A 13,887-nucleotide genomic window follows, 5' to 3' on the forward strand; every position below is an offset into this window, starting at 1 on the left:
TTAATTTTTATCTGAACTTACTTTTTTTCTCCAGAGCTTCCTTATTGCATTTTTTACCTCAGCATTCCTCAGGGTATAGATTAAAGGATTCAACATAGGAGCCACCATAGTATAAAAGACAGCGACAGCCTTATCAAGTGGCAGAGTGGTCACTGGACGTAGATACACAAATATGCAAGGAATAAAGAATAAAACCACTACTGTGATGTGAGACACACAGGTGGAGAGGGCTTTGCGCCTGCCCTCCAAGCTATAGTTCTTTAGAGAGCGCAAGATGATCACATAGGATCCCATCAAGAGGAGGAAGTTAAACAGGCAGATGAACCCACTGTTGGCAGCAACAAAGAGACCAAGGGTATGTGTGTCCATGCAGACAAGTTCCAACAATGGGTACAAGTCACACATAAAATGGTCTATGATGTTGGGGCCACAGAAGGGCAGCCAGACTGTGAAGAGGATCTGAACAGTTGCATGGATAAACCCTCCAGTCCAGGCCACTCCCACCAGGAGAATGCATAGCTTGTGGCTCATGATGGTCATATAATGCAGAGGTTTGCAGATGGCCACATAGCGGTCATAGGCCATCACTGTCAAGAGGATGATCTCAGTAGCACCAAAAATGTGCTCTGCATAGACTTGTGCCATGCATCCATTAAAGGAGATGACTTTCTTCTCTTGAAGGGAGTCCACAATCAGCTTCAGAGCTGAAGAGGAAGTGTAAATCGTATCTATCAAGGAAAGGTGGCTCAGGAAGAAGTACATGGGGGAATCTCAGAGCCTGGCTGTTGATGATGGTGACCACAATGAGCAGGTTGCCTGAAACTGTTACCAGGTACAGAACCAAAAATGTCACGAACACTGCTTTTTGCATTTGGGGGTTCTGTGTAAGACCTATCAAGATGAACTCAGTCACATTCCTTTTATTCTCCATCTGTGTAGTATAGTTAATTTTTTTAATCCAAAAAGAAATACTTTAGGAAAAAAGAAAGGAGAAAATTGTAACATAATTAAATAGTCCCAAACTCTAATCTTAAAAATTCTACCATATCACACATTAGAACTAGTCTTCCCAAAACTCCATAAAATAGGTCAAACATTTTCTTAATGGACTTTCCTAGTCTTTATTTTTTTTAATTAAAAGAAATTCTTAAAAGACCTAGAACACTCCAAAGGAAGGTCATTACCTACAGTCAGAGGAGCAGTTGCCAACTTCACTTTTATATCAGAATGAGGTAACAAAGTAATCATTAGCAGCAAAAATTTTGGAGATTAGCAAGACATGTGTATGTATATATATATATATATATATATATATATATATATAGAGAGAGAGAGAGAGAGAGAGAGAGAGATTATTATATGTGATAAGGTAATTTACAACCATGAAATAGTCCTTAAATACTAGTACTAGTTATGTAAATTTAACAGAAGTAAAAAGTTAATGGTAATAATTATGTAATTAGTATTTGAAGATTCTGTCAAATACTAATATGCATATTTCAGGAATAATATTAAATTTTGAAGTTTTCACATAAAATTTTGTATAAACTGTGAGTCACTGATGTTAAACACAAGTATATTTGTTCCATTTTCTTCACATCTTTGCAGAAATGGAAGGAACTTTTAAGTGAAATAAGTCAAGTATTAATATCATACATTCTGTCTCGTAAGTGGATGCTAAAACCAGCATTAATCTAAGGGTACAGACAGAAATGGAAGACAAGGGGCTGGAGAGCAGGTACTAAACAGGTAAATACCCAAAGATGGTGTTGACACAGGCTCCGCAGCACAGTGGATGACTATAGTTCACAGTAATCTACCATGTTTTATGAAGATCTCAGAGGAGCTCGGTCTCCAGATATAGAGGTGAGAATAAGAGGGAAATATTAATGGCCCTGACTTGATCAGTACACACTGTGTAAATGTGTTGGAAAAAAAACACATTGTGCCCCATTAATATATGCAATTATTACATGTTAATCAAAAATAAGGTAGAAGCTGGAGGAACTGTTCTGTGGTTAAGAGTGAATGCTGCTCCTGCAGAGGAGCTCAGTTCAGTTCCTAGCACCCACATCAGGTGGTTCACGATCAAATACAACTCCAGCTCCAGGTAATTCTGAGTTCCTCTTATCACAGAAACCCTCATTCACATGTGCACATACAAATAGACACCCAATTTTTCAAAAAAAAAGCATAATAATGTTTCATAGCCATTCAAAACATTTATTAAAAAATTAATTACTTAAAATATTGAGGGCATTTACTCCAAAATATAAGATAATGGGTGACTTGTTATTTCTTTCTTTAATTTTTCTTCATTTTCCCAATTAGCATAGACTGCATTACTAATGTTATGACCAGAAAATAACTTTGACTTCTGTATTTAGTACTATACTTGAAAACATGAGTATTCAAAGCTGAGTAAAATAAGACACAACAAATATAAAGTATTATACATTGGCACATTGTGGAAATCCAACTAATAGTATCTGAATGTGGCTAAAAGGTAATGGAGTGTTCTCATAAAACTGTGCTTATCAACTCACCAAATGAGTGTAAGACAAGGGCATGAATGAGCACTAGTGAACTGGCACTCAGGACAGAGGATGAGAATGAGTACCCTGGTCACCCAGCACAGAACTTAGAAACACCTGAATGTCATCTTTATTCTACAGTCAAATACAGGCTTTCATTTGAACTCATCCCGTTAGTCAACACTTTACTTGAGCAGTAAATAAGTCAAGCCTGAATAATCAACCAGAATTCACTTAATAATAAAATCTGTTTCATTTACTTGATGAAGAATGCAGATATCACTCAAATGTCATGATATTACTTAAAACTGCTTTGTCATTATCAGTTTTCATTTTTTTCCTGGGCGTCAGATTTCTTCTTTTTTAATATCTTTATGTGTTCAGACACAGGAGAACTGTGGAGGGTAAGATAAATTTTCCCCATCACATATGGTCATGAAACATACTGAAGTCTGTGGTAAAGAGTTGCCTTTCTGAACAACTTCAAGAATACTTCATTGAGATTCAGACCTTACATCTCTAAGCCAGGATCATAGCCTCCCTTCTTAATAGCCCAAAGTGTCAGAGAACCCTCCCAGGAACAAGAACCCCTGGGAATAATAAGGAGTGCATTTTTTAATTACCAGGTCTTCTCTAGAGGAGTTAATCCTTGGAATAACAAAGACTGGACTAATAAATTTTTATAAATTCTAGAATGTAAATGCCCAAATCATATTTCATGATCAAAACCAAACATAACCCAAAATAGGATTCATTCAGTTAATAATTACATTTCCTGCAAATTTTCAAGTAATCTAAATTTATTTTTTCAAGTAATCTAAATTTATTTTAATTCTTTTAAAGTATTCAGATTCCTCCTTTGCCCTCACACCATGCAGACACAAAGACAAGCTGAACAACTCAGCCATATGTCAAAACCGATGTCTTCGGTGCTCTATGGCTGGTTAAAGGAATAAATGAGTTTTGTTCCCTGCCCTGGTCCAAAGACTAATAGCATACCCTGTGGTGTTTGCAGAGGAGCAAGAAGGGACCTATCTTCCACAAAAGGAAAGACTGCAACAGAGAGGCAAGGACATACGTGGACAACCTCATCTCACATTGAGAAAACATGGTCACTTATTTCAATTCCTGTGCTCAGATATTGGGGCATGAACCCTTTGCTGTACTCTGCTTTTCCACATTTGTGGCAGCATGCTGAGGCTCGCATGTCCTGCACAAGCTTCCTGTGGGACATCCTTACACTGAGCACTGGCCACGTAGTTGGCATTGTACTAAGTGATTTGTGGTGTAGTATTTCACCCATTCTTCACAGTAATGTCAAAAGGTTTAGAAATTTTTAAATGTGAATTTTAAAGAAAAGAAGACTAGGCTGTAATTAGAAGATAAAAACTTACCTAAGGTCCCAGTGATAAAATGTGAAGGAGCCTGTATCCAAATCCAAGATGTCTGTCTCTAGCTCTTTAGCATTTACTCAGTGCCTGTGTATCCAATGAAGATCAGTTTACTTTGAGGGTCAGCATTGCCAGAGGTCAAAGAAGTGAGATAGTACCTTAAAGCCACCAGCCGTGGTCACAGGGAACCTCCAAAGTCCCCTGCTAAGCTGCAAAAGAAAGTCAGATGGTAATGAGTTCAGGTTTCCAGTCTGCAAGCCTCCAGAACTGCTCTACATTAGAAATCTCTGGGTACCTTGTAATTTATCAACTTGTACATACTTTATTTTTTTATTTTATGGTTTTTCGAGACAGGGTTTCTCCGTGTAGCTTTGCGCCTTTCCTGGAACTTGCTTTGTAGACCAGGCTGGCCTCGAACTCACAGAGATCCGCCTGCCTCTGCCTCCCGAGTGCTGGGATTAAAGGCGTGAGCCACCAACACCCGGCCAACTTGTACATACTTTAAAGTTGAGGAGCCAAGGGCCAGGCAGGTGAATTTCAAGGAACCAGAGCTTATCAGTCCGTGGCACAGGACAAGAACAGCCTAGGGTCTGCTAAACTCTAACACTGATACTTTCTGCCTCTGCGTCTCACCTTTCACAGGATAATACAATATAAATATATACAAGGAAACAGAGCCCTAAAGGAGAGAGATTAACTTCCTTCCACTTCCTATTTATCAATACCGTTCTCTATTCTCAGCTTAAGGTCACAGATACTTAGTCATGTAACTGGAACCTGATCTACTATTGTAAGGGCAAGCTCTCACTGCTTAATACAATACCCAAGAACATTCGATGAGGTCAAAATTAAAGTGTCCCTGAGCCTGAACTTTTAATTCAGATTCCCAATCAGAGCAGAAAATATCCTTTCCCATTCCAGATTCTGAGTTTTAAGTGCATTCAACGTTGAACCTCAGTTTCAGAATTGAAAGAATTCTTTGGATAAACAGAATTCAAACGCTATTCCTCTCCCTCCTGTTCTGGCCTGTCTCACCTGTAGTGAAGGTCATATATCTATCATAGCTCCAACTCCAAAGAGCCTTATTTGATTCTCAGTTGCATTCTGGGTCTCCTTCTCTTGGTACAAGTTGGTATTTTCCCTCTCTTGAATCCCTGAGAATAGCCATAACATTTTTCCTAGAAAACATGTGACTGCAATGAGCCAACAAACTATCCAGACCAGCATTTCCTACGCCCTACTCAGCTGTAAACTCTCAGTAACCCACTCAGCTACTTCAGTCTCTTTCTACTCTTCCCATGCTCAAACCCTGGAGATGAGCTTTTGCAGTTTCATGAATTGTAAGCATCTTCCTAATACATTTAATACACATGCATATCCATATCTACAGTTCAAAGGAACAAATACTTTAGCAAAATCTGAAAACATTCAAAAGGCATTGTTTTGATCATATCTATTGCAAACTTTTTATGGGGGAGGTTGGAAATATTAAATTAAATTTAAATATTAAAAATCAGAATTCTGGGAAACTTACTGTAGTTCCTGCTGTAGTTGAGGAGAATGTCCGGTGTCATCAGAAACAGAGTAATTATTTCATACAACTACTTAAACAGTATTGTATGTAATGTATGCACCCCCTAATCCACAATGACTAAACAATACTTGAGGGCAGAGACTGTCAATTGACACAAATTTCAAATGCATTTAACAAGCACTTTCAAATCTTGATGGCTTTGTAACTCCCATCAAAAGAAAATGCGCTGTTGAATTAGACACTCACAAATCTCCCTACTAAAGGGGATCTTCTAATCTTCCTTACCTAGATTAAGTTACAAAACAAGACACAAATGTTGACCCTTTAATTCTTCCAATGGAAAAAGAAGAATGAAACCATGTATAGAAAGGCTACTGAGTGCTTTATTAAAGGGCAAGTGTGTCTCACCTTTACCTTCCCAGGATTAATTATTTCTATTTTTTGAAGCGTTTGTCTTAGGAACAGATATTTGGTAGTACTTATCTCTAAACAATTCACGTGATTAGTTCTTTTTCCTGCAGTTAAAACTAATTTATGAGCAGTCCATATCTCTGGTCTGGAATATTGTTATGAAGCACACATCACATAAGCCCTTGAGGACCATGATTGGGACATGAAGGGCTCTCACTACTGCATGGATAACAACCTGGGGTTTTGATCACTGTGTGTCCCTGGGGGAACTTCCTTGCCGTCTGAGATCTTGTGCGAGACAGAGACACTTAATCCCTCAACTGTACTAGAATGCTTCAGTACTCTTTCTGTCCATAGGAATGAGTTTTGGAAACTGATGCAGTTTTAAGCAGTGTGATATCTAGAATCTAAAATCCTACTGTCAGATTTCCCTGTGTAGAAACCTAAACTTTGTCCTGTTTTCTATACCTTCCCATTGACATTGTTTTAGAGGTCTAGGCATTCCAGTGACTCCTCAATGGAAGAAGCATTACTCATATAAAAAAATGATGAACAGGTTTCATTTAGGAATATATGTGCATATACATATGCATGTTACAACAATTAATGAAAAAAGAGGCCATGACTTTGGAAGAATTCTAGGAGAGGTATATGAGGTATATGGGAAGGTTTGGAGGTATGAAAGAGAAGGGGGAAATGATGTAATTATATTGTAATCTAAAATAAAATAAAAATTTATTGTATTTAAAAAATTTTAATTTTAAAAATTCTAAAAAAAAAATCAAATTTTCTTCGTACAGAATATCACCAAGATCATGGAGGTTTCTATAAGTGTCCCCAACATCCAGAAAACACATAGTATGACACTTTCTCTGCATCCTGAAGCTTATTGCTAAATCATCTATCATAAAAGTTTAAATAGCTGTTATCATTTCTTATATGGTTAGGGAGTGGATGGGGAGCAAGTAATAAACAGCAACAATAGCCACTGTCAATATCCGTTACCGTAATTACTAAGCTCTGTGTCCTAATTAGTAAGTGCCGTGTGCTTTTTGTATTAATAGAATGTACTCCATTGAATAATTTTTATTGAACAATTTTCATTGCTGGGTTAAAACTCACCTGGATGTAATCTAAAATAAGTTTATAACTACTAGATATACTATATAATTTTTATTGAATTTTTACATCCATTTTCATGTATTAGTATTTCATGTACTAGTGTAGTATTAATTTCTCTTAGCAGCTTTGTTTGATTTTGGTACTAAAATACCATGTCAGAATCACAGAATAAGTTGGGAAGTATTGCTCCCTTAAATATTTTTGGAAGAGTTAATGAGGGATTGGGGTTTTCTTTGTTCTTTGCCCCTCCATTATATTCAGGCTAAATTACATCACTCTCCTATGTTGCCACTTTCACTATAGACAAAAAAGTATCTAGTATTTTCTGCTCACTCCTAAGACAGGAGAATAGTGGTTCTCATCATAGTTGTGGCTGAGTATTCAGGGTTCAAGAGACCAGTATCTTTTTGAGGGACAATGATATTTTTCTATCTATTAAATTCTTGAATTATTTCAGAATAGTGTAATTCTTATGTGTTCCTTTGTGAGGTCTTCTTTAGATATTTCAAGGAAGACAAAGGCCTTGAAACCTTGTTGTCTAATATCCCAAGTCTCTAAATATTGACAGCCTTACCTCAGGGTTTGAGTTCAGAACTGTGATTATCAGGGTAGGTTGAAGAAATAGCTGTATCCTGAGTCTCTTTTGTCTAGTTTTCTTGAGGCTTAGCTTTTTCAGTGCTCATCCTGTGCTAGAAAAAGCTCTACTGCGCTCTTGTGTGTCCCCATTTCTGTTCTGTGTTAAGAATATTGTGTTAGTGGCACTCCCTATCTCCTTTCTTTAATTAAATACAACATCCTTGACCAATGGGTATTCCTAGGATGACAAAGGATCAAAAGACAGCACCTTTCAAGTTAGATTACACAGAAATGTTTGATTTCTTGAAGTTCTGTGTACTTGCTGTCTTTATGCACAACACCCATTTATATTCACTGTTTTATATGACCAAAAATCAAATATGTTAAAATATTTAACATTTACAGTAGAGAGGTTGGAAGGACTTAACTCTCTTTCAGTGCTCACATGTTTTGCTGCCTAGGAAATATGTATAAATGACCATATGGATTTAAACTCATTGAAAAAAGAATTCTATCAAGAAAGTATATTAATAGTAACCACATCCTTTCACAGATTATGTTATAATTTTATAAAATTCAGTTACTTTTTGATTTTTTGAGTAATTCTCTTACTCAGCCACACAGCCTGATAGTATCACTCTCCCCACTGGATGCTGAGGCCACATCCTGCTCAACCTCAGAAAGTCTTTTCCTGCATCACCTGCTATTTTTGCTATTTGAAATGTTATGTGCTTTAATGGAGAAATGCAGATTCAGCTTTAGTTTTCTTTTTTTTGTTCCAACATAGTATTTTTTATTGATTCTTTGGGAATTTTGCATCATGAACCCCAATCCCACTCATTTCTCAGTTCTTCCATGTTCTTTGAGGGGTTGTAATGTCCCCCCAAAGAAAATTTAAAATGAAAATAAAAATTAACAACAACAACAAAATCTCCTTGACTTCTCTGGACAACAAACCTACCTCATCCATGCTAGGATTTTGGATGCCTTCACTTGTACAGGTCAGGTTCATGCAGTCACAGTTGCTATGAGTGTATGCAAGCAGTTTCCCTATCATGCCCTAAAAACACTCTTTTTTTATTTAAAAAAAATTCTTTCCTTTTACATAACAAACCCTGTTCTACTTCTCTCCCCTTCTCCCGCTCTCCCCACATCTACCCCTATATCATCCTCATCCCCCCTTGGGTAGTCAACACAGGCTGGTATACCAAGTTGGGGCCGGACCTAGCCCCTCCCCCTTGCATCAAGGCTGAGTAAGGCAATGCACCATAGGAAATGGTCTCTAAAAAGCCAGTTCATGTAATTAGGATAAGTCCTGGTCCCATTGCCAGGGGACCCACAAACATCAAGCCATGCAACTTTCACTAGAGATTGGTCCCATGCTGGCTCCCCAGCTGGCAGTCCAGAGTCCATGAGCTCCTACTAGTTGGGACAGCTATCTCTGTGGTTTTTCCCATCATGATTCTGATCCCCCTTGCTCTTGTAATCCTTCCTCCCTCTCTTCAACTGAACTCCAGGATCTCGGCCAAGTACTTGGCTGTGGATCTCTGCATCTACTTCCATCAGTCACTGGACATAGGTTCTATGGTGACAATTAGGGTAGACATCAATTCAAGTGCAGGGGAAGACTAGTTCAAGCACCCTCTCCACCATTCCTTTGAGTCTTAGTTGGGGACAATCTTGTAAGTTCCTGGGGTCTGAAAACATTCTTTTACTACAAATTTCCAATATCTTTATTTCATACAATCTTCCCATACCATCTTCAGCTGTGATCTCTGAACCTTGTGGGTAGTATGTATGGTACAGTTGTCTGAATTAGAGCTAAGTATTCCACAGCTTCCTATTCTCTGCATGGCAGCCAATTGTGGATCTTTATATTAATTGCCATGTGCATAAAAATAGCTTCTTTTATGAGAGTTGATAAATGCACTTATCAGTAAAAAGAAAGGCACATTGGGAGTATATGAAATCTATAGATTCTTTTGGTAGGATGGCCATTTCCACAATAATAATCCTAACAATCCATGAGCATGGGAGGTCTTTCCATCTTCTGATATCTTCTTCAATTTCTTTCTTTCTCAGTTTTTGTTGTATGAGTCTTTCACTCCTTTGTTATATTAATTTCAGGATTTTTTTAAGTTACTGTGAATGGAATTGTTTCCCTGATTTCTTTATTGGGATATTTGTCTTTGGAGAACAGGAAGGTTGATGGTTTTCATTTGTTAATTTTGTATCCTGCTACTTTGCTGAATGAGTTTATCAGCTGTACATATTTCTGAGGGAATTCTGGAGGTCTTTTATGTATGAAATCTGCAAATAGGCATAATCCAATGTATTCTTTCCCATTTGTAACATTTTTATCCTATCTCTTATTGCTCTAGCTTAGACTTCAAGTACTTTTACTTGTTCTTAATTTAGTAGAAATGCTTTGTATTTTCCCCCCATTTAGCTTGATGTTGGCTGTGGGCTTGTTGTATTTTTCCTCCCTGAAATGATAGACTCTTATCCCTCTGAAAATGTAAACCAAAATAGACTTTTTTTTAAAACCAAAAGTCTCTTTTGGCCGTAGTGTTTTATTAGAGAAACAGAAAAGTAACAAACACACAAAGTATTTACCTTGAGTCTCACTGAGTCACATTCTGCTTTTTACAATGTAGAAACTAAAGTAAAGTGAAGCTGATGACCCAGATCACAAAGTTTATGGTAGAGGAATGTTGCATAGCTGTTCCCTCCAAGACGAGACATTCCATCATGCAGGGAAGCTCTTTAAGACAGAAGGTAAACAACTCAAAATAACTTCAAGAAATCCGAGAAACTGACCAGATTCACTAGGCCCCTCCCTCTCAGGAGTAACCATAAAGACACATGAGAGTCACTCTCTGACAAGCCAAGCTGCCAGGAAGACCCTCAGACAAGCAAAGTTGCAAAGAAGACCCTGAGACCAAATCAGCTGCCTGGAAGAAGTAGACACCAGCTGATCTCTGTAGAAGAGGTTTACACCAACTGAGTCTCCTGGAGAGGACACTCTCCAACCTGTTGATCTGCCTGCAGGCTGTGCAGTGTGCTCCATATTTCCAGTTTTGTGTGATATCTTCACCCTTGCTGCAGTGGGCTTTGGTGATGCCGCTGTCTTTGAGTCATATCTTCTCCTGTAAGTAACCCTTTGAGAAGGCCAGGAAAATACCATGACAGGCTCCTAACAACCCTGTTAAGAACTAGGCCTCAGTTCCTGCCTCTTGAAACTGGAATAGGCAGTTTCTGAGGAAGCCATGAACAAAAGGCAATCAATCATCCCCAAAAGAAAGGACAAGAATAACTGCTCATATCAAAACTGAGTCAGTCCCCCACAGGAGCTCAAGGTAATAACCAAAAAGGGACAGAGCCTGAGACTTGTCCAAGCTTGCCCAAAAATGGAAAAACTGTATCCTTAACCAGCCCCTGCTAGCCCTAGCCAATTAGAATATATTAATATGATTACCACCCACATAAGCCAATCCTAGATAGAATGACCTCACTGCCTTTAGAATTCCTTTAGCTGTATATAAAAGAGCCTGTGAGCTTCCCTCAGAGTCACCATTTTGCCTTTGTGTCAGATTGCAGCCCCAGCATGCTAGAACCCTTACTCTTGAGATAATAAACACTCTTACTTGATTGCACACATGGATGGTGGTCTTTTGTGGGACTTCTCTAGGACCCTAACACCTGATGCATTGGCTGGGAAATCCCCCTAAGACTCCCAATATGTTGAGCATTTGGAAACCCAACCAGTTAGTGAACACTCTTTGTCTTGGGCTGTCATTGTTCTGACTGTCTCTGTTCTGTTCCATGTGTTAATGTCTCTAGGAATCTTGAGCTAACTGAATTTGGAGGCCTGAGTGTGCCAGGCAGACATATTATTAGCACTCAGATCATATTGGTCGAGATACACCTCTGACCCACTTGTAAGGGACTGGGTCCCTCTGGTTGAGGTGGGACAGGGCAGGTTGCTCTTGTACAGTGGAGCTCACTTACAGGGAGAAAAACCATGGTCCTGGTTCTGATTTCTGTTACTTGCACTGTTGTACTGATACCTGGTTGTCTTTGTTGTTGTTATATGTCTCTATTAGCCTCCTTTGTTTTCCTAGAAGGGATGAGGCAAACAACCTCTACTCCCCACCCCCCAGCATTTTATTAGATCATTTCTATGACTTTAACTGCCTCCCTCTTTCACTCTCTTGCTCTCCAGCCCCCAGCATAGGTGGGGCAGCAGAGAACCACTGCCTGAAGTTGCTAAGCTACAGCAGCCACGTTGTGGCAATGTAGCAGGGACTGCAAGCAGGACAGCCAGCCAAGGTTCTCAAAAGGGATGGGGGCACCCAAGCAGGACTTCAAATGCAGGACAGAGAATTTGGGGTTAATTGTTATAGCCAGGGGAGTTAACAAACTTTTACAGGAATACTGACTGCCAGGGGCACTCTGCCCACCAGCTGCTGTACTGCCCATGTAGCCACCACTCCTCCCCTCCCTTCCAAAGCCAAATTCTTCACTGTTGATACCATTTCCAAGCTTGTGATAACACTCCCTCCCACCAAGGTCCTTGCTGCCTCCTGCTACTTTCCCACCTTAACCCTTTCCTGTCCTGACATTGCCTAATAAACTGCTGAATTAAACCAGCCTATGTACTTTAAGATGTTTTGCATTCAGAATAAAAGTCAAAGATGATATGTGAAACCACAAAAGTCTGTTAAATAATTTATTAAAGGGTGCAATGGAAATATAGACTCACTAATACAGGACAAGGAAGACTGCTGTCCTGCTGATCCAGCTGCTGCTGTCCTGTCGTTCTGCCCAGGGGTGATGGGAACCAACTACCAGGCTTGCTTCTCCTAGACCACCCTAGAGAATGCATGACCCCCATTCCTCTGCTCTTAAGTGTGCACATACACAGGCAATACCATGCCCTAGGGCTTTTTACCCCAAGGCTGTTGGCTGAATGGAACAAATTCCCACAACACTTCCCCTTTTTGTCTAAATAAAAAGGTTCTAATCCTAACACAAAGCTATATATAATAAGAACAATTATCAAGTATTGTCCAGAAGAAAGAAAAGGTACTAACATAAGCAAAAATGTAACTACAATCAACAAGAACAACATCAAGCAAGAAACACATACTAAATGTCTAGACCATGGTTAATGGCAAATTATAGAGATTACTCCAATAATCTCTGTCCTATCCTGAAGAATCTAAGTCTTATGCTTGATATGCTCTTAGCTAAGATAAGAGAGGATTGTAACTGTAACTATCTACTCTTCCACCCCATCAAAGACCTGAGAAAGAAAATAATAATATCTGAGTAAACAGGAAGTGCAGGCAAGCAACTTCTGAAAATGCAAGAAATGACAAAAACAGCTGACTGCCAATGTTTCTCTGCAACATTGTGGCATCCTACTTAAGCTAATAGCCTAGAATATCTGACAGATCATTTTCAGAAGCAGGAAATTTTGAAAGACTGTCCTACCCTGGCTTGGCAAGGTCTAGCAGTCACTTTTCCTTGTGTCCTGTTTGTCCAGATTGGATAGCATGCTTACTGTCAACAGTGGAGGCAAGGGCAGTTCTTTGCCCAATAGGCTAGTTTGGGCAAGAAGAAGAAAAATTCCATATGGAGTGTCTTTGATGCCCATTGTCCTCTCAGGAGTAGATTGGTGATGCCAGGAGCAATCATGTCTCATGTCAACAGAGTTCTAACTTATTAAAACATTTAAATGCCATATTCTCTGGGTCTTTGAAGTGTTTGGAGATTGCCTATCCATCTGAAATATATCTCTGTTTATCTAGAAAACCTAACTAACATGACTATAAACAAATTATAGTTTGACAAACATGGGTGACTATTAACCTATAATTCTTATCCATCTATATAGCTTAAAGACTAAGGCTTCACATTATAAAAATAAACAATCTGTAAACAGATGTACAGTATAAGGACAATGACCCTGAATATGTGACAATTTAAATAAATATCTTAATCAGAGGTAGAAATGTAGAGTGCAATATGACAAAAATATTCTTAATTTGTATCAATATACAAAATATCCTAAACAGAAGTAGATGACACATACAGTATGACAAATATAATTTTACATTTGTATCAATATACAAAAATATTTTAAACAGAAGTATAAACATATATACAATATGACATACAATTTTGAATTTATAACAATATACAAATTATCTTAAACAAGAAAAGAAAAATAATTTTACATTTGTATCAATATACAAGAATCCATACTAAAGCAAATTATCTAAAACTGATTGTTGCTTTTTGATTTACAAGT

The 13,887-nt window shown here is 38.4% G+C and overlaps 1 protein-coding gene across 1 annotated transcript; it reads right to left on the reverse strand.

The window, feature by feature from the left end:
- LOC131908362 (olfactory receptor 4C12-like) lies at positions 1-943 on the reverse strand. The gene is given in 2 exon segments (XM_059259416.1): positions 1-771; positions 773-943. Coding segments are annotated over 2 exon segments (930 nt in total). The 5' UTR covers positions 932-943.
- Between the last annotated feature and the right edge of the window lie 12,944 nt (positions 944-13,887).

The sequence above is a fragment of the Peromyscus eremicus genome, chromosome 4 (genome assembly GCF_949786415.1).
Source record: "Peromyscus eremicus chromosome 4, PerEre_H2_v1, whole genome shotgun sequence".
Lineage (NCBI taxonomy): Eukaryota > Metazoa > Chordata > Mammalia > Rodentia > Cricetidae > Peromyscus > Peromyscus eremicus.